This window comes from Engystomops pustulosus, unplaced genomic scaffold (genome assembly GCF_040894005.1).
Source record: "Engystomops pustulosus unplaced genomic scaffold, aEngPut4.maternal MAT_SCAFFOLD_152, whole genome shotgun sequence".
Taxonomy (NCBI): Eukaryota; Metazoa; Chordata; class Amphibia; order Anura; family Leptodactylidae; genus Engystomops; species Engystomops pustulosus.
The window spans coordinates 83,755-105,392 of record NW_027285032.1 but is presented as its reverse complement, the minus strand read 5'-3'; the positions used below and the strand labels follow the sequence as shown (position 1 = coordinate 105,392).

At 57.5% G+C, this 21,638-nt stretch overlaps 1 protein-coding gene across 2 annotated transcripts; it reads right to left on the bottom strand.

Annotated features, from left to right (window-relative positions):
- Positions 1–524: 524 nt before the first annotated feature.
- Positions 525–20,144, bottom strand: LOC140108568 (E3 ubiquitin-protein ligase RNF13-like). Of its 2 annotated transcripts, none has more exons than XM_072131831.1 (10): positions 19,844–20,144; positions 16,117–16,203; positions 15,954–16,034; positions 6,903–7,025; positions 6,308–6,395; positions 6,100–6,190; positions 5,923–6,028; positions 2,657–2,750; positions 2,368–2,448; positions 525–1,019 (listed from the first exon to the last, which is right to left on the bottom strand). In XM_072131831.1, the coding sequence occupies exons 2-10, from the start codon at positions 16,195–16,197 to the stop codon at positions 745–747; spliced, it is 1,020 nt and encodes a 339-aa protein (XP_071987932.1). In that variant the 5' UTR covers positions 16,198–16,203; positions 19,844–20,144; the 3' UTR covers positions 525–744. The 2 variants fall into 2 exon arrangements, with proteins under 2 accessions (XP_071987932.1, XP_071987933.1); XM_072131832.1 differs by having other exon boundaries at positions 19,878–20,144.
- Positions 20,145–21,638: the final 1,494 nt, after the last annotated feature.

Below are 21,638 nucleotides of genomic sequence, written 5' to 3'. Positions count from 1 at the left end.
GGCTGCAGCTCTGGTGGTGACTGTATATAGAGCAGAGGTGTGGCTGCAGCTCTGGTGGTGACTGTGTATAGAGCAGAGGTGTGGATGCAGCTCTGGTGGTGACTGTGTATAGAGCAGAGGTGTGGCTGCAGCTCTGGTGGTGACTGTGTATAGAGCAGAGGTGTGGCTGCAGCTCTGGTGGTGACTGTATAGAGCAGAGGTGTGGATGCAGCTCTGGTGGTGACTGTGTATAGAGCAGAGGTGTGGATGCAGCTCTGGTGGTGACTGTGTATAGAGCAGAGGTGTGGATGCAGCTCTGGTGGTGACTGTGTATAGAGCAGAGGTGTGGATGCAGCTCTGGTGGTGACTGTATATAGAGCAGAGGTGTGGATGCAGCTCTGGTAGTGTGTGGAGGATGACTATTATGAGTGGGTGGAGTGGTGTTTCGGAGCCGGTTCTGTCCGGGTCCGGTCACACCCTCCTCGTGGTGCGGCCATCTTGGATGTGTGTCATGTAGTACAGAGGCGCAGGGGGGGACACTCAGATCGTTAGGAAAAGTCATTTATATAAAACCTGTACAGGAAATTAGAGAAACATTAATTACAGAGGAGACAGCGCGGGGGCGGGGCTTCCCAGGGGCTTCACTGGTCACATGACAGCCGGAAGAAACCAAATCACATGGTGAGAGGGGAGATGACCATGACTACCACCACCAGGGGGGAGGGGGAGGTGACAGTCACAGAGCAGAGGATTATGGGAGGAGCCTCACACCATGACAGCGGTGGTAGTAGTGGTGGGGGTGGCTCCCGCCTCCCTCCCGGGTGTCACTGCCGATTCCTCCATGCTCCCGAAGGTGGGGGAGGGTCTGAGGAGGGGGGTGCGCTCGTTGTCGCCCTCCTGGTCCCGCTCCCCGTCCCCCGCCTCCGCTCCGCCATCATCAGAGTCCGAGTCGTCCTGGGAGCGCAGCACCCGGCACTTGCAGATGGGGCAGCTGCGCTTGGTCTTGGTCAGCCAGGGGTCGATGCAGCTGCAGTGATAGGCTGCGGGGACAGAGGGGACATCAGTGAGACCCCCGCCGCACTGCATCCTGGGAGGTCACTAGGACCACAGAGATATCCCAGAAGGCCGCAGCGGCTCCGCAACACCCTCACCCCCACCCAGCAGGACCTTCACAGCCCAGCAGGACCTTCACCCCCCCACCACACAGCCCAGCAGGGCCTTCACCCCCCCCCCCACCACACAGCCCAGCAGGACCTTCACCCCCCCACCACCACACAGCCCAGCAGGACCTTCACCCCCCCACCACCACACAGCCCAGCAGGACCTTCACCCCCCAACACCACACAGCCCAGCAGGACCTTCACCCCCCACCACCACACAGCCCAGCAGGACCTTCACCCCCCCACCACCACACAGCCCGGCAGGACCTTCACCCCCCCACCACCACACAGCCCGGCAGGACCTTCACCCCCCCACCACCACACAGCCCGGCAGGACCTTCACCCCCCCACCACCACACAGCCCAGCAGGACCTTCACCCCCCAACCACACAGCCCAGCAGGACCTTCACCCCCCCACCACACAGCCCAGCAGGACCTTCACCCCCCCACCACAAAGAAGGACCTTCATCCCCCCCACCACACAGAAGGACCTTCATCCCCCCCACCACACAGAAGGACCTTCATCCCCACCACCACACAGCAGGACCTTCATCCCCACCACCACACAGCCCAGCAGGACCTTCATCCCCCCACCACACAGCAGGACCTTCACCCCCCCACCACACAGAAGGACCTTCATCCCCACCACCACACAGCAGGACCTTCACCCCCCCACCACACAGCAGGACCTTCACCCCCCCACCACACAGCCCAGCAGGACCTTCACCCCCCCACCACACAGCCCAGCAGGACCTTCACCCCCCCACCACACAGCCCAGCAGGACCTTCACCCCCCCACCACAAAGAAGGACCTTCATCCCCCCCACCACACAGAAGGACCTTCATCCCCCCCACCACACAGAAGGACCTTCATCCCCACCACCACACAGCAGGACCTTCATCCCCACCACCACACAGCCCAGCAGGACCTTCATCCCCCCACCACACAGCAGGACCTTCACCCCCCCACCACACAGAAGGACCTTCAACCCCACCACCACACAGCAGGACCTTCATCCCCACCACCACACAGCCCAGCAGGACCTTCATCCCCCCACCACACAGCAGGACCTTCACCCCCCCCACCACACAGAAGGACCTTCATCCCCACCACCACACAGCAGTACCTTCACCCCCCACCACACAGCAGGACCTTCACCCCCCACCACACAGCAGGACCTTCATCCCCACCACCACACAGCAGGACCTCCTCCTCCATGCTCCTCACCATGTGAGCAGGGCAGCACCCGCAGCTTATCACCCTCTTCGTACTCCTCCAGGCAGATGGCACACACGTCATACTCATCACCTATCAATAAGAGAGCCAGTAATTATAGATATAAATCACATGATTTGCTCCCTTATTACCCCCGGATCACTGGAACACTCTGGGATGTGTAGAGAGCGCCATCTGGTGGTCAGCAAGGAATACTGCACCCTGGGAGAGGCTCGGTCAGAGAGCAGTAAATACCTCAGATAAGGACCTCGCCCTGGGGGAAGGACCGCCCCGCACTCACCCTTCTTGAACTTGTGGATGGGGATCTTCTTGAGCTGGTCCTTGGTCAGGCGGCTCCTCCTCAGCTTCTTCCTGTGCTGCACGCAACGTACGATCTGCAAGACAAGAGATGACCCAGGTCACAGCCGCAACGCAGGAGCCCCCAGCCGGGGAGCGCCAGAGCGGCAACGCAGGAGCCCCCAGCCGGGGAGTGCCAGAGCGGCAACGCAGGAGCCCCCAGCCGAGGGAGCGCCAGACCGGCAACACAGGAGCCCCCAGAGCGGCAACGCAGGAGCCCCCAGCCGAGGAGCGCCAGAGCGGCAACGCAGGAGCCCCCAGCCGGGGAGCACCAAAGCGGCAACGCAGGAGCCCCCAGCCGAGGAGCGCCAGAGCGGCAACGCAGGAGCCCCCAGCCGGGGAGCGCCAGACCGGCAACGCAGGAGCCCCCAGAGCACCAGACCGGCAACGCAGGAGCCCCCAGCCGAGGAGCGCCAGAGCGGCAACGCAGGAGCCCCCAGAGCACCAGACCGGCAACGCAGGAGCCCCCAGCCGAGGAGCGCCAGAGCGGCAACGCAGGAGCCCCCAGCCGGGGAGCACCAAAGCGGCAACGCAGGAGCCCCCAGCCGAGGAGCGCCAGAGCGGCAACGCAGGAGCCCCCAGCCGAGGGAGCTCCAGACCGGCAACACAGGAGCCCCCAGAGCACCAGACCGGCAACGCAGGAGCCCCCAGCCGAGGAGCGCCAGACCGGTAACACAGGAGCCCCCAGAGCACCAGACCGGCAACGCAGGAGCCCCCAGCCGAGGAGCGCCAGAGCGGCAACGCAGGAGCCCCCAGCCGAGGAGCACCAGACCGGCAACGCAGGAGCCCCCAGCCGGGGAGCGCCAGAGCGGCAACGCAGGAGCCCGAGGAAGCGCCAGAGCGGCAACGCAGGAGCCCCCAGCCGAGGGAGCGCCAGAGCGGCAACGCAGGAGCCCCCAGCCGAGGGAGCGCCAGACCGGCAACGCAGGAGCCCCCAGCCGAGGGAGCGCCAGACCGGCAACGCAGGAGCCCCCAGAGCACCAGACCGGCAACGCAGGAGCCCCCAGCCGAAAAGCGCAAGAGCGGCAACGCAGGAGTCCCCAGCCGAGGAGCGCAAGAGCGGCAACGCAGGAGCCCCCAGCCGAGGAGCGCCAGAGCGGCAAGGCAGGAGCCCCCAGCCGAGGAGCGCCAGAGCGGCAACGCAGGAGCCCCCAGCCGGGGAGCGCCAGAGCGGCAACGCAGGAGCCCCCAGCCGAGGGAGCGCCAGAGCGGCAACGCAGGAGCCCCCAGAGCACCAGAGCGGCAACGCAGGAGCCCCCAGAGCGGCAACGCAGGAGCCCCCACAGCGCCAGAGCGGCAACGCAGGAGCCCCCACAGCGCCAGAGCGGCAACGCAGGAGCCCCCACAGCGCCAGAGCGGCAACGCAGGAGCCCCCACAGCGCCAGAGCGGCAACGCAGGAGCCCCCACAGCGCCAGAGCGGAAACGCAGGAGCCCCCACAGCGCCAGAGCGGCAACGCAGGAGCCCCCAGAGCGTCAACGCAGGAGCCCCCACAGCGCCAGAGCGGCAACGCAGGAGCCCCCAGAGCGCCAGAGCGGCAACGCAGGAGCCCCCAGAGCGGCAACGCAGGAGCCCCCAGAGCGGCAACGCAGGAGCCCCCAGAGCGGCAACGCAGGAGCCCCCAGAGCGGCAACGCAGGAGCCCCCAGAGCGGCAACGCAGGAGCCCCCAGAGCGGCAACGCAGGAGCCCCCAGAGCACCAGAGCGGCAACGCAGGAGCCCCCAGAGCACCAGAGCGGCAACGCAGGAGCCCCCAGAGCGGCAACGCAGGAGCCCCCAGAGCGGCAACGCAGGAGCCCCCAGAGCGCCAGAGCGGCAACGCAGGAGCCCCCAGAGCGCCAGAGCGGCAACGCAGGAGCCCCCAGAGCGCCAGAGCGGCAACGCAGGAGCCCCCAGAGCGCCAGAGCGGCAACGCAGGAGCCCCCAGAGCGGCAACGCAGGAGCCCCCAGAGCGCCAGAGCGGCAACGCGGGAGCCCCCAGAGCGGCAACGCGGGAGCCCCCAGAGCGGCAACGCGGGAGCCCCCAGAGCGGCAACGCGGGAGCCCCCAGAGCGGCAACGCGGGAGCCCCCAGAGCGGCAACGCGGGATCCCCCAGAGCGGCAACGCGGGATCCCCCAGAGCGGCAACGCGGGAGCCCCCAGAGCGGCAACGCAGGAGCCCCCAGAGCGCCAGAGCGGCAACGCAGGAGCCCCCAGAGCGGCAACGCAGGAGCCCCCAGAGCGCCAGAGCGGCAACGCAGGAGCCCCCAGAGGGCCAGAGCGGCAACGCAGGAGCCCCCAGAGGGCCAGAGCGGCAACGCAGGAGCCCCCAGAGGGCCAGAGCGGCAACGCAGGAGCCCCCAGAGGGCCAGAGCGGCAACGCAGGAGCCCCCAGAGGGCCAGAGCGGCAACGCAGGAGCCCCCAGAGGGCCAGAGCGGCAACGCAGGAGCCCCCAGAGCGGCAACGCAGGAGCCCCCAGAGCGGCAGAGCGGCAACGCAGGAGCCCCCAGAGCGCCAGAGCGGCAACGCAGGAGCCCCCAGAGCGCCAGAGCGGCAACGCAGGAGCCCCCAGAGCGCCAGAGCGGCAACGCAGGAGCCCCCAGAGCGCCAGAGCGGCAACGCAGGAGCCCCCAGAGCGCCAGAGCGGCAACGCAGGAGCCCCCAGAGCGCCAGAGCGGCAACGCAGGAGCCCCCAGAGCGCCAGAGCGGCAACGCAGGAGTCCCCAGAGCGCCAGAGCGGCAACGCAGGAGCCCCCAGAGCGCCAGACCGGCAACGCAGGAGCCCCCAGAGCGCCAGACCGGCAACGCAGGAGCCCCCAGAGCGCCAGACCGGCAACGCAGGAGCCCCCAGAGCGCCAGACCGGCAACGCAGGAGCCCCCAGAGCGCCAGACCGGCAACGCAGGAGCCCCCAGCCGGGGAGCGCCAGACCGGCAACGCAGGAGCCCCCAGTCGGAGAGCGCCAGACCGGCAACGCAGGAGCCCCCAGTCGGAGAGCGCCAGACCGGCAACGCAGGAGCCCCCAGCCGGAGAGCGCCAGACCGGCAACGCAGGAGCCCCCAGCCGGGGAGCGCCAGACAAGCAACGCAGGAGCCCCCAGCCGGGGAGCGCCAGACAAGCAACGCAGGAGCCCCCAGCCGGGGAGCGCCAGACAAGCAACGCAGGAGCCCCCAGCCGGGGAGCGCCAGACAAGCAACGCAGGAGCCCCCAGCCGCATGCGGCTTCACCACTCACCATGACTGTGCACATGACGATAATGATGATCACCACCACGATGATGAAGGGGATGAAGTAATAGCCCAGGTTAAAGGGATACTCCGGGATCAGGATAACCGTAGCACTACAGAGAGAGAAGCGTTACACTGAGGCTGTCAGAAGATGGCGCCGTCACATACCCAGAACCACACTCACCCATTATAATAGGAGAACTTCTCCGACAGGTTCTTCCCAGCGGTTGCTCCAGTAAATACAGAGGGAATGGTGATCTGGCTCCGGATGCGCTCTGCGGGGGTGGAGACAGAAGAGAAAACGGGCGTGAGGAGCCACATGGGATTGGGGGGGGGGCACGGGGGGCGGAGACGGAGCACAGAGGGTGAGGAGCAGTGGGGTCTAAACTCACCATCATTCCACGCCATGTTCAACAACAAGTCCGAATCCACATTATACACCACAGCAGCATCATAACCCGAGCGCTGAGCGTGCAGGACCTGCAGGAGAAACCACAGAATTACTGACACCCTGCAGGGGGAGGGTCAGGCTCATAGCTCCTCCTCCTTCTGCATCACCCTGCCGGGGGAGGGTCAGGCTCATAGCTCCTCCTCCTCCTGTATCACATTGCAGGGGGAGGGTCAGGCTCATAGCTCCTCCTCCTCCTGCATCACCCTGCCGGGGGAGGGTCAGGCTCATAGCTCCTCCTCTTCCTGTATTACATTGCAGGGGGAGGGTCAGGCTCATAGCTCCTCCTCCTCCTGTATCACATTGCAGGGGGAGGGTCAGGCTCATAGCTCCTCCTCCTCCTGTATCACATTGCAGGGGGAGGGTCAGGCTCATAGCTCCTCCTCCTCCTGTATCACATTGCAGGGGGTAGGGACAGGCTCATAGCTCCTCCTCCTTCTGTATGACCCTGCAGGGGGAGGGTCAGGCTCATAGCTCCTCCTCCTATATCACCTTGCAGGGGGCGGGTAATGCTCATGTATGTTTTCTGTTTTTCTCACCTTAACATCAAAGTTGCACTCAAATCTTCGTATAAGGGCGATGAAGACGGTGGTGTTGTCCCGGAGGGGCGGAGGGGTGATGGGAGTGCAGGCGTTCTCTGGCTCTGCGTGGATGATATAACCCTGAGAGACAGAAGGAAAACAAATTCTGTTACCCAGCATTCCCTGTACATCGCCGGACATACCCTCCATCCATCCTTTGCCCCAGCCCCTGTACAGCGCCGGACATACCCTCCATCCATCCATCCTTTGCCCCAGCCCCTGTACAGCGCCGGACATACCCTCCCTCCATCCATCCTCTGCCCCAGCCCCTGTACAGCGCCGGACATACCCTCCATCCATCCTTTGCCCCAGCCCCTGTACAGCGCCGGACATACCCTCCATCCATCCATCCTTTGCCCCAGCCCCTGTACAGCGCCGGACATACCCTCCCTCCATCCATCCTCTGCCCCAGCCCCTGTACAGCGCCGGACATACCCTCCATCCATCCTCTGCCCCAGCCCCTGTACAGCGCCAGACATACCCTCCCTCCATCCATCCTCTGCCCCAGCCCCTGTACAGCGCCGGACATACCCTCCATCCATCCATCCTCTGCCCCAGCCCCTGTACATCGCCGGACATACCCTTCATCCATCCTTTGCCCCAGCCCCTGTACAGCGCCGGACATACCCTCCCTCCATCCATCCTCTGCCCCAGCCCCTGTACAGCGCCGGACATACCCTCCATCCATCCATCCTCTGCCCCAGCCCCTGTACAGCGCCGGACATACCCTCCATCCATCCATCCTCTGCCCCAGCCCCTGTACAGCGCCGGACATACCCTCCCTCCATCCATCCTCTGCCCCAGCCCCTGTACAGCGCCGGACATACCCTCCCTCCATCCATCCATCCATCCTCTGCCCCAGCCCCTGTACAGCGCTGGACATACCCTCCATCCATCCTCTGCCCCAGCCCCTGTACAGCGCCGGACATACCCTCCATCCATCCTCTGCCCCAGCCCCTGTACAGCGCCGGACATACCCTCCATCCATCCATCCATCCTCTGCCCCAGCCCCTGTACAGCACCGGACATACCCTCCATCCATCCATCCTCTGCCCCAGCCCCTGTACAGCGCCGGACATACCCTCCATCCATCCTCTGCCCCAGCCCCTGTACAGCGCCGGACATACCCTCCATCCATCCTCTGCCCCAGCCCCTGTACAGCGCCGGACATACCCTCCATCCATCCATCCATCCTCTGCCCCAGCCCCTGTACAGCACCGGACATACCCTCCATCCATCCATCCTCTGCCCCAGCCCCTGTACAGCGCCGGACATACCCTCCCTCCATCCATCCTCTGCCCCAGCCCCTGTACAGCGCCGGACATACCCTCCATCCATCCTCTGCCCCAGCCCCTGTACAGCGCCGGACATACCCTCCATCCATCCATCCATCCTCTGCCCCAGCCCCTGTACAGCGCCGGACATACCCTCCATCCATCCATCCTCTGCCCCAGCCCCTGTACAGCACCGGACATACCCTCCATCCATCCATCCTCTGCCCCAGCCCCCGTACAGCGCCGGACCTACCCTCCATCCATCCATCCTCTGCCCCAGCCCCTGTACAGCGCCGGACATACGCTCCATCCATCCTCTGCCCCAGCCCCCGTACAGCGCCGGACCTACCCTCCATCCAGCCATCCTCTGCCCCAGCCCCTGTACAGTGCCGGACATACCCTCCATCCATCCATCCTCTGCCCCAGCCCCTGTACAGCGCCGGACATACCCTCCATCCATCCATCCTCTGCCCCAGCCCCTGTACAGCGCCGGACATACCCTCCATCCATCCATCCTCTGCCCCAGCCCCCGTACAGCGCCGGACCTACCCTCCATCCATCCTCTGCCCCAGCCCCTGTACAGCACCGGACATACCCTCCATCCATCCATCCTCTGCCCCAGCCCCTGTACAGTGCCGGACCTACCCTCCATCCATCCTCTGCCCCAGCCCCCGTACAGCACCGGACATACCCTCCATCCATCCTCTGCCCCAGCCCCCGTACAGCGCCGGACCTACCCTCCATCCATCATCTGCCCCAGCCCCTGTACAGTGCCGGACCTACCCTCCATCCATCCTCTGCCCCAGCCCCTTTACAGCACCGGATATACCCTCCATCCATCCATCCATCCTCTGCCCCAGCCCCCGTACAGCGCCGGACCTACCCTCCATCCATCCATCCTCTGCCCCAGCCCCTGTACAGTGCCGGACCTACCCTCCATCCATCCTCTGCCCCAGCCCCTGTACAGCGCCGGACATACCCTCCATCCATCCATCCTCTGCCCCAGCCCCTGTACAGCGCCGGACATACCCTCGATCCATCTGCAACACCCTCGCCGATGCAAGGCAGAGGACTGGTTGCGAATACGTCCCACCATGTAGCTTGCAGCCTGTGTAGGGTCTGATTAGCCCCACAGCATGTCACTACATCACACTACATAGTCCTTATAGGACACAGGGGAACATTGCAGTGGTAGATTCTGCCTGGCAAGGCAGGAGTTAATTGTTTTGTGTGATGTCATATGTGTCAGCCAATCACATGTGTTACACACTGAACTTTGTCAGCTCTGCTACATCCGGCGCTGCCGCGCCTGAAGATTTTACCTCAGAGGCTGTGGCGCAGCAAGTAATTCCAGCCCGCCAAAACCTTCACTGGCGGGAAATCCAGATGACACACCAAGCTCCACCCACGCGCGAATGGCGCGAACCCCGCCTCCTGTGGCGCAGGAAAAAATAGAGCCCGCCACACCTCTTGGCGGGAAGGACTTGGACTCCTCCCTCTGGCACAAAGCGGACTTCCTGCCCCGCCTCAACGAAATGCCAGAACGCGTGTGGATCTTGTGCAGTGAGGTCAACACCATGTGGGGTCCTCAGCCATTCCCCTCCGTGGAACAACCGGAGTTCCTGGAAGTTCTTGAGACTATGATTGTGGTCTCTGCTCAGCCGGTCCGGAGGCCCTTCGCTGGGCACCGGCTGCATCGTGGACTGACCCGAGCCTTCGTCACGAGGACGTACCTCCAGACGGTGACGGAGCGCCAAGCACCACCCGGGCGGTTCCAAGTGCCTCTCCCGGCTACCATGCTGGTACCACCGGCCCACGTGGAGAGGCCCCGACTCCTGTCGAGCCAGCGCCTGGGCCTACTGCTGCTGTGCAACCTGCACCGAGGCGTACTGCTCCTGCCGACTAGCCTGCCATACCTGCTGTTGTGGTTCCTGATCCTCCGGCTGCTCTTGCTCCAGTTCCGGCACCTGCCCAACCATCTGCGAGACAAGAACCTGCACCGGAGAGACCTACTCCAGCACCGGCACCTCCGCAGCCTCGAGGCCGAGGTGAGGCCCTCCGCCGGCAACTCCGAGACACTGTCTCGGAACAGCGACGCCGAGAGAAGGAGGCCCAGCGCTACATGGCCGGCCGATCTAAAGAAGGAGCCTGGGTGAAGCAGAACCGCACCACCGGCATGGTCCGGTACTTTGACCGGCAGCGTGGCTGTGGCTTTGCCACTCAAGACTATACCGGATGGGAGGTATTTATTCCCCGCCGGTCCGTCAAAAGGCCTGATTTGCTGGAGAGACTCCATAATCTGAGGCCGGGGGAATGCATTGAGTTTTCCATGCAGTAGGGGCCTCGAGGGCCGTGGGCAGCTGGCGTGATCTGGATCCCGGACTCTGATGAGGATCGCTACCCATCATGTGACGAGCTGTACGAGGACGACGAATGGCCGGAGTCTCTGAACACGTCTTCTTCCTCGGCTGCGAGTCCCCGGGCGGTGACCCACGTGAATGCTCCATCCACGGTGATCGTAAGTACAGGCCCCATTGCTATCCATGGGCCGGGCATGATCCAGGGAGCCACCCCCCGCCGTCTCCCCTGCAGGGAGCGTTGCCGGATCCCGCAGATCCTCCGTGGGGGAGGATACCCCGGTTGGTGAGCCTTATCCAGAGGCTCCAACTAGACCTCCATCTCCAGCTGCCGGTTACCAGTGGGGTGACGACCCGGCCCCAGAAGAATCGGAGCTGGAAGAAGCCGCGGCGCTGCCGCAGGTTCCCATTTACTTATTTCTGTACCCCTCCGTGGTCCCTGGCTCTGTTGAGCCCCCGACTGGAACAGCCGACACCCCGGGTGACAGCGCCCCTCCCCCTGAATGTCAGGAGGATGCTGCTGAGCCTGCAGTACTTGCAACTGCCACCGGGTGTCCCCAGCCGGCTCCTACTTCCGCTGAGGATGCACAGGATTCCCTGCTGATTCCGGATCCTGTCCCTGCTGAAACCAGCAAAGATGCTAATTAACCCCTGATGGGCTGTAGCCCTCTTCAGGTACTGTGCCTACTGTAAATATTATTTCTGCTATCCCACAAGAGCCAGAAACTGCCCTGAGACTCTCACCCTTATTTATCTCAGTCAAGAGACTTTCCTTGAACTGCCCATTGTCATGTGCTATGATAGCACCCATTCCTCTGCCACAGCAGAGATTCCTACAAAGGACTCTGTCCCTCTACACAAAGAGGAGACCCTTTGCTTCTTTTATTGCACTTTTCCCCACATCAAGGAAAAGGAAAAGTTGCTATTGCTATTTCATTGCTATTGTCTTGCACTTAATGCCTTCCTTTTTAGGTATGGACATTCTGCATGCACTTTTATGCCTTTTCCTTTCCAGGTAAAGAGACATTTATTTATCCTGCTACCCTGAGTAGTCTTCCTATGTAACGTTTAAGATGTGTATCCTTTGAGCTCCTAAGCCAATGTGAGTTTACAAAATGTTTGCACACTGTCAATTTATGTCAGTAGTTTGCACTAACCTTTTATAGACTTTTCAGATTGTAGTGTGGCTGTGTCGGACCGTCTCTATGTAAAACCCTGACCGCTATCTTATGCCTCAAACTGAGGTTTGCAAGTGGGGGTAGTCCGTAAACTGCGGGTCCTTAGGGGACCGGGGGTGTTACAAAGATAGCACCTGGATGCCACTCATACAAGGGTAAGAATGTCAGTCGGCAGGTACTTATACATTTGTATAATGTCTCGTTGTGTCACATATGCCAATGTAATGCATATACACACACTATATATTTGTCGCTAGGGAAGAAGTGTTTATATAACAAATATACAGGCCCTGGTGCAAGGAGTGGATTACAGTACATGACACCACACCTTTCCTACTGTACAGTTTGGTTTAATGGCGTTAGCGACCAACTGTTATACTTCGCATTTACATGTCCTTGTCTTAGTCCGACACCTACCCAGGTGCCTGTCTCCAGGACCATGGGCGGTTTGTCCCTACAGATCATGTAGCCTGCATTTCACAGAAGTGCCTTTATCTCCCTCTGCGCCACAATCAGTCTGTAGTCGAGCCGAGGGCGGCTCTTTCAATTGCCCCGGGGGTATGCAACACCCCCGCCGATGCAAGGCAGAGGAGTGGTTGCGAATACGTCCCACCATGTAGCTTGCAGCCTGTGTAGGGTCTGATTAGCCCCACAGCATGTCACTACATCACACTACATAGTCCTTATAGGACACAGGGGAACATTGCAGTGGTAGATTCTGCCTGGCAAGGCAGGAGTTAATTGTTTTGTGTGATGTCATATGTGTCAGCCAATCACATGTGTTACACACTGTTTCTGTGAGCTGAGATGTAAATGGAGGAGGAGCCACCACCTGACCAGGGGAGTAACAAAATCCCTGTTGAGGAAACTTCTAGAAGTCAGTTCTCTCAGAAGAGAGTAGGGAGCAGTCAGCCCTAGGAGTCTGCAGAAGCAGACTGGAGTTACTCCAGTACAGACTCTGTACAGCTAGCATACCAGACCAGAGCAGGAAGAGCCTAGCCCCTGCCTGAAGAGTGGAACTAATAGCTAGTTTAGTGAGGAAAGGGGTATCATCCTACCTTTAAGGGTGATACCTGAAGCAACCCAGGACAAGCTGAAGCATCCTTTTAGGACACAGCTACCTCCCAGCCTGCCTCTGCATCCAGGCTGGCGCTCTACATCCTGTGGCTCCCTCCAACTGCATCTCAGCACTCCACTACTCTGTTAAAGGCACGTTGCTGCGGTTCCTGTCGGTTCCAATAAAGAACTGTAAGTTGTTTTTGTTCAACCTCTGCCTCCGTCTGGTCCCTGCTACTACGGCTGTCATCATCACAGGCACCCTGTCCACTAAACAGAGACTTATACTCTAGACACCAAAGGGTTGCCCCAGGGAGAACCGCTATAGCAGCCTCTCCCTCATCATTTCTTGCCAACACCACCCTGCTGGAGACCTGCCAGGCTGAAGGACAGCCCTCCGGTTCCCCATACCAAGCACCGTGACACTAGCGTGCCTAGGCCGCAACCGCCAGCCACTCAGGTACTGCGGGCCCCGGCTGACTCCAGGCCCCGAGAAAAGGCTAGGCCCCGGTGGGGGATGTTGCACATCCATCCTCTGCCCAAGTACAGCGCCGGACATACCCTCCATCCATCCATCCGCTGCCCCAGCCCCTGTACAGCGCCGGACATACCCTCCATCCATCCTCTGCCCCAGCCCCTGTACAGCGCCGGACATACCCTCCATCCATCCTCTGCGCCAGCCCCTGTACAGCGCCGGACATACCCTCCCTCCATCCATCCTCTGCCCCAGCCCCTGTACAGCGCCGGACATACCCTCCCTCCATCCATCCTCTGCCCCAGCCCCTGTACAGCGCCGGACATACCCTCCATAAATCCATCCTCTGCCCCAGCCCCTGTACAGCGCCGGACATACCCTCCATCCATCCTCTGCCCCAGCCCCTGTACAGCGCCAGACATATCCTCCATCCATCCATCCTCTGCCCCAGCCCCCGTACAGTGCCGGACATACCCTCCATCCATAAATCCTCTGCCCCAGCCCCTGTACAGCGCCGGACATACCCTCCATCCTCTGCCCCAGCCCCTGTACAGTGCCGGACATACCCTCCATCCATCCATCCTCTGCCCCAGCCCCTGTACAGCGCCGGACATACCCTCCATCCATCCATCCTCTGCCCCAGCCCCTGTACAGCGCCGGACATACCCTCCATCCATCCATCCTCTGCCCCAGCCCCCGTACAGCGCCGGACATACGCTCCATCCATCCATCCATCCTCTGCCCCAGCCCATGTACAGCGCCGGACCTACCCTCCATCCATCCATCCTCTGCCCCAGCCCCTGTACAGCGCCGGACATACCCTCCCTCCATCCATCCATCCTCTGCCCCCAGCCCCTGTACAGCGCCGGACATACCCTCCATCCATCCATCCTCTGCCCCAGCCCCTGTACAGCGCCGGACATACCCTCCATCCATCCTCTGCCCCCAGCCCCTGTACAGCGCCGGACATACCCTCCATCCATCCATCCATCCTCTACCCCAGCCCCTGTACAGCGCCGGACATACCCTCCATCCATCCATCCTCTGCCCCAGCCCCTGTACAGCGCCGGACATATCCTCCCTCCATCCATCCTCTGCCCCAGCCCCTGTACAGCGCCGGACATATCCTCCCTCCATCCATCCTCTGTCCCAGCCCCTGTACAGCGCCGGACATACCCTCCATCCATCCATCCTCTGCCCCAGCCCCTGTACAGCGCCGGACATACCCTCCATCCATCCATCCTCTGCCCCCAGCCCCTGTACAGCGCCGGACATAGCCTCCATTCATCCATCCATCCTCTGCCCCAGCCCCTGTACAGCGCCGGACATACCCTCCATCCATCCATCCATCCATCCTCTGCCCCAGCCCCTGTACAGCGCCGGACATATCCTCCCTCCATCCATCCTCTGCCCCAGCCCCTGTACAGCGCCGGACATACCCTCCATCCATCCATCCTCTGCCCCAGCCCCTGTACAGCGCCGGACCTACCCTCCATCCATCCATCCTCTGCCCCAGCCCCTGTACAGCGCCGGACATACCCTCCCTCCATCCATCCATCCATCCATCCTCTGCCCCAGCCCCTGTACAGCGCCGGACATACCCTCCATCCATCCATCCTCTACCCCAGCCCCTGTACAGCGCCGGACATACCCTCCATCCATCCATCCTCTGCCCCAGCCCCTGTACAGCACCGGACATACCCTCCCTCCATCCATCCTCTGCCCCAGCCCCTGTACAGCGCAGGACATACCCTCCATCCATCCATCCTCTGCCCCCAGCCCCTGTACAGCGCCGGACATACCCTCCATCCATCCATCCTCTGCCCCAGCCCCTGTACAGCGCCGGACATATCCTCCCTCCATCCATCCATCCATCCATCCTCTGCCCCCAGCCCCTGTACAGCGCCGGACATATCCTCCCTCCATCCATCCTCTGCCCCAACCCCTGTACAGCGCCGGACATACCCTCCCTCCATCCATCCATCCATCCATCCATCCATCCTCTGCCCCAGCCCCTGTACAGCGCCGGACATACCCTCCATCCATCCATCCTCTACCCCAGCCCCTGTACAGCGCCGGACATACCCTCCATCCATCCATCCTCTGCCCCCAGCCCCTGTACAGCGCCGGACATACCCTCCCTCCATCCATCCATCCTCTGCCCCAGCCCCTGTACAGCGCCGGACATACCCTCCATCCATCCATCCATCCTCTGCCCCAGCCCCTGTACAGCGCCGGACATATCCTCCATCCATCCATCCTCTGCCCCAGCCCCTGTACAGCGCCGGACATACCCTCAGTTCACCCCCCCCCCCCCCTGTGTACAGCGCCGGGTATACCCTCGATCCAACCCCCCCGGTGTACAGTGCCGGACATACCCTCAGTCCACCCCCTTCCCCCAGTGTACAGTGCCGGACATACCCTCAGTCCACCCCCCCCTCCCCCGGTGTACAGTGCCGGACATACCCTCAGTCCACCCCCCCTCCCCCAGTGTACAGTGCCGGACATACCCCCCCTCCCCCAGTGTACAGTGCCAGACATACGCTCAGTCCACCCCCCTCCCCAAGTGTACAGTGCCAAACATACCCTCAGTCCACCCCCCCCTCCCCCAGTGTACAGTGCCGGACATACCCTAAGTCCAACCCCCCCGTGTCCAGTGCCTGACATACCCTCAGTCCATCCAGGGGCAGCGGGAAACCAAATTGTGCAGGAAGATCTGCAAACTCCTCGGCCTCGGACGTGTTCTTATACTGGAGGAGACATCGAGATGTAATAACATGATAATGCACCAGGGGCAACTACGGGGGAGGGGGAGATGCAGCAGTGACTTACAGCAAAGATGGTGGATTCTGAGACCACGACCGAGGAGAGGAAGAAAAAGAGGAGCCGCAGCAACTGAGACATCTCCATCATATATCACTGTAATAATAAGACAGGGGGGTATAAGGAGGGGTAATAATAAGACAGGGGGGTATAAGGAGGGGTAATAATAAGACAGGGGGGGGTATTAAGACAGGGGGATATAAGGAGGGGTAATAATAAGACAGGGGGGTATAAAGAGGGGTAATAGTAAGACAGGGGGATATAAGGAGGGGTAATAATAAGACAGGGGGGTATAAGGAGGGGTAATAATAAGACAGGGGGATATAAGGAGGGGTAATAATAAGACAGGGGGTATAAGGAGGGGTAATAATAAGACAGGGGGATATAAGGAGGGGTAATAAAAAGACAGGGGGTATAAGGAGGGGTAATAATAAGACAGGGGGATATAGGGAGGGGTAATATTAAGACAGGGGGATATAGGAAGGGGCAATAATAAGACAGGGGGATATAGGGAGGGGTAATAATAAGACAGGAGGGTATAAGGAGGGGTAATAATAAGACAGGGGGGTATAAGGAGGGGTAATAATAAGACAGGGGGAATATAAGGAGGGGTAATAATAAGACAGGGGGGAATATAAGGAGGGGTAATAATAAGACAGGGGGGTATAAGGAGGGGTAATAATAAGACAGCGGGATATAAGGATGGGTAATAATAAGACAGGGGGGTATAAGGAGGGGTAATAATAAGACAGGGGGTATAAGGAGGGGTAATAATAAGACGGGGGGGGTATAAGGAGGGGTAATAATAAGACAGGGGGGTATAAGGAGGGGTAATAGTAAGACAGCGGGATATAAGGAGGGGTAATAATAAGACAGGGGGGTATAAGGAGGGGTAATAATAAGACAGGGGGGTATAAGGAGGGGTAATAATAAGACAGGGGGGTATAAGGAGGGGTAATAATAAGACGGGGGGGTATAAGGAGGGGTAATAATAAGACGGGGGGGTATAAGGAGGGGTAATAATAAGACAGGGGGGTATAAGGAGGGGTAATAGTAAGACAGCGGGATATAAGGAGGGGTAATAATAAGACAGGGGGGTATAAGGAGGGGTAATAATAAGACAGGGATATATAAGGAGGGGTAATAATAAGACAGGGGGGTATAAGGAGGGGTAATAGTAAGACAGGGGGGATATAAGGAGGGGTAATAGTAAGACAGGGGGTATAAGGAGGGGTAATAATAAGACAGGGGGGGTATAAGGAGGGGTAATAATAAGACAGGGGGGGGGTATAAGGAGGGGTAATAATAAGACAGGGGGATATAAGGAGGGGTAACAATAAGACAGGGGGGATATAAGGAGGGGTAATAATAAGACAGGGGGTATAAGGAGGGGTAATAATAAGACAGGGGGATATAAGGAGGGGTAATAATAAGACAGGGGGATATAAGGAGGGGTAATAATAAGACAGGGGGTATAAGGAGGGGTAATAATAAGACAGGGGGATATAAGGAGGGGTAATAAAAAGACAGGGGGTATAAGGAGGGGTAATAATAAGACAGGGGGATATAGGGAGGGGTAATATTAAGACAGGGGGATATAGGAAGGGGCAATAATAAGACAGGGGGATATAGGGAGGGGTAATAATAAGACAGGAGGGTATAAGGAGGGGTAATAATAAGACAGGGGGGATATGAGGGGGGGGGTAATAATAAGACAGGGGGAATAAAAGGAGGGGTAATAATAAGACAGGGGGGTATAAGGAGGGGTAATAATAAGACAGGGGGAATATAAGGAGGGGTAATAATAAGACAGGGGGGTATAAGGAGGGGTAATAATAAGACAGCGGGATATAAGGATGGGTAATAATAAGACAGGGGGGTATAAGGAGGGGTAATAATAAGACAGGGGGTATAAGGAGGGGTAATAATAAGACGGGGGGGGGTATAAGGAGGGGTAATAATAAGACAGGGGGGTATAAGGAGGGGTAATAGTAAGACAGCGGGATATAAGGAGGGGTAATAATAAGACAGGGGGGTATAAGGAGGGGTAATAATAAGACAGGGGGGTATAAGGAGGGGTAATAATAAGACAGGGGGGTATAAGGAGGGGTAATAATAAGACGGGGGGGTATAAGGAGGGGTAATAATAAGACGGGGGGGTATAAGGAGGGGTAATAATAAGACAGGGGGGTATAAGGAGGGGTAATAGTAAGACAGCGGGATATAAGGAGGGGTAATAATAAGACAGGGGGGTATAAGGAGGGGTAATAATAAGACAGGGATATATAAGGAGGGGTAATAATAAGACAGGGGGGTATAAGGAGGGGTAATAGTAAGACAGGGGGGATATAAGGAGGGGTAATAGTAAGACAGGGGGTATAAGGAGGGGTAATAATAAGACAGGGGGGGTATAAGGAGGGGTAATAATAAGACAGGGGGGGGGTATAAGGAGGGGTAATAATAAGACAGGGGGATATAAGGAGGGGTAACAATAAGACAGGGGGGATATAAGGAGGGGTAACAATAAGACAGGGGGGTATAAGGAGGGGTAATAATAAGACAGGGGGGGTATAAGGAGGGGTAATAATAAGACAGGGGGTATAAGGAGGGGTAATAATAAGACAGGGGGATATAAGGAGGGGTAATAATAAGACAGGGGGATATAAGGAGGGGTAATAATAAGACAGGGGGGGTATAAGGAGGGGTAATAATAAGACAGGGGGATATAAGGAGGGGTAATAATAAGACAGGGGGGGGTATAAGGAGGGGTAATAATAAGACAGGGGGATATAAGGAGGGGTAATAATAAGACAGGGGGGATATAAGGAGGGGTAACAATAAGACAGGGGGGTATAAGGAGGGGTAATAATAAGACAGGGGGGATATAAGGAGGGGTAATAATAAGACAGGGGGGATATAAGGAGGGGTAATAATAAGACAGTGGGGTATAAGGAGGGGTAATAATAAGACAGGGGGGTATAAGGAGGGGTAATAATAAGACAGGGGGTATAAGGAGGGGTAATAATAAGACAGGGGGTATAAGGAGGGGTAATAATAAGACAGGGGGGGGTATAAGGAGGGGTAATAATAAGACAGGGGGATATAAGGAGGGGTAAAAATAAGACAGGGGGATATAAGGAGGGGAAATAATAAGACAGGGGGATATAGGGAGGGGTAACAATAAGACAGGGGGGTATAAGGAGGGGTAATAATAAGACAGGGGGATATAAGGAGGGGTAATAATAAGACAGGGGGATATAAGGAGGGGTAATAATAAGACAGGGGGGTATAAGGAGGGGTAATAATAAGACAGGGGGTATAAGGAGGGGTAATAATAAGACAGGGGGTATAAGGAGGGGTAATAATAAGACAGGGGGGTATAAGGAGGGGTAATAATAAGACAGGGGATATAAGGAGGGGTAATAATAAGACAGGGGGATATAAGGAGGGGTAATAATAAGACAGGGGGGTATAAGGAGGGGTAATAATAAGACAGGGGGTATAAGGAGGGGTAATAATAAGACAGGGGGTATAAGGAGGGGTAATAATAAGACAGGGGGTATAAGGAGGGGTAATAATAAGACAGGGATATATAAGGAGGGGTAATAATAAGACAGGGGGGTATAAGGAGGGGTAATAGTAAGACAGGGGGGTATAAGGAGGGGTAATAATAAGACAGGGGGGTATAAGGAGGGTTAATAGTAAGACAGGAGGTATTACTCCCGTGTATACAGACCCGAGGACACGTGACTGGCTGCAGGATTAGATACCTGGTTGGATACACTCGCTGTGGTGCGGGGTCCGGGTGTTACATGGTTATCAGGAGAAGGTGAGGTGACTGTATACACGGTGTGTGGTGTGTAATAATTAAGTATAAGTATAAGTGTGGTGTGTAATATATAAGTATACAGTGTAGTGTATAATAATATACAAAGTGTAATAAGATACAATGTGTAGTGTGTAATGTGTCGCTCCGGTGTCTCCTCCCCGATTGTTTACTTCCGGTTCTGGCTCCTCCTCCCTTCTGCATTTCACTTCCTTCACCTCCTCCATGTCCTGCGCTGTATATACCCTGCTGTATACTCCCCTCTATATATACACTGCTGTATACTACCCTCTATATATACACTGCTGTATACTCCCCTCTATATATACACTGCTGTATACTCCCCTCTATATATACACTGCTGTATACCCCCCTCTATATATACCCTGCTGTATACTCCCCTCTATATATACACTGCTGTATACTCCCCTCTATATATACACTGCTGTATACCCCCCTCTATATATACACTGCTGTATACCCCCCTCTATATATACCCTGCTGTATACTCCCCTCTATATATACACTGCTGTATACACCCTCTATATATACCCTGCTGTATACTCCCCTCTATATATACACTGCTGTATACCCCCCTCTATATATATACTGCTGTATACCCCCCTCTATATATACACTGCTGTATACTCCCCTCTATATATACCCTGCTGTATACTCCCCTCTATATATACACTGCTGTATACCCCCCTCTATATATACCCTGCTGTATGCTCCCCTCTATATATACACTGCTGTATACCCCCCTCTATATATACCCTGCTGTATACTCCCCTCTATATATACACTGCTGTATACACCCTCTATATATACCCTGCTGTATACTCCCCTCTATATATACCCTGCTGTATACACCCTTTATATATACACTGCTGTATACCCCCCTCTATATATACACTGCTGTATACCCCCCTCTATATATACACTGCTGTATACCCCCCTCTATATATACACTGCTGTATACCCCCCTCTATATATACACTGCTGTATACTCCCCTCTATATATACACTGCTGTATACCCCCCTCTATATATACACTGCTGTATACCCCCCTCTATATGTAACCTGCTGTATACCCCCCTCTATATATACACTGCTGTATACTCCCTTCTATATATACACTGCTGTATACTCCCCTCTATATATACACTGCTGTATACCCCCCTCTATATATACACTGCTGTATACCCCCCTCTATATATACACTGCTGTATACTCCCCTCTATATATACACTGCTGTATACCCCCCTCTATATATACACTGCTGTATACTCCCCTCTATATATACACTGCTGTATACCCCCCTCTATATATACACTGCTGTATACCCCCCTCTATATATACACTGCTGTATACTCCCCTCTATATGTAACCTGCTGTATACCCCCCTCTATATATACACTGCTGTATACTCCCCTCTATATATACACTGCTGTATACCCCCCTCTATATATACCCTGCTGTATACTCCCCTCTATATATACCCTGCTGTATACTCCCCTCTATATATACACTGCTGTATACCCCCCTTTATATATACACTGCTGTATATTCCCCTCTATATATACACTGCTGTATACTCCCCTCTATATATACACTGCTGTATACTCCCCTCTATATATACACTGCTGTATACCCCCCTCTATATATACATTGCTGTATACCCCCTCTATATATACTGCTGTAT

Excerpts from the sequence above, each read along its gene's own strand:
- LOC140108568 (XM_072131831.1), bottom strand. The coding sequence starts at position 16,197 with ATGATGGAGATGTCTCAGTTGCTGCGGCTCCTCTTTTTCTTCCTCTCC. Across the intron at positions 16,035-16,116 it reads CAGAATCCACCATCTTTGCT|TATAAGAACACGTCCGAGGC; the intron begins GTAAGTCACTGC and ends TGTCTCCTCCAG. Across the intron at positions 7,026-15,953 it reads TGCCCCTGGATGGACTGAGG|GGTTATATCATCCACGCAGA; the intron begins GTATGTCAGGCA and ends TCTGTCTCTCAG.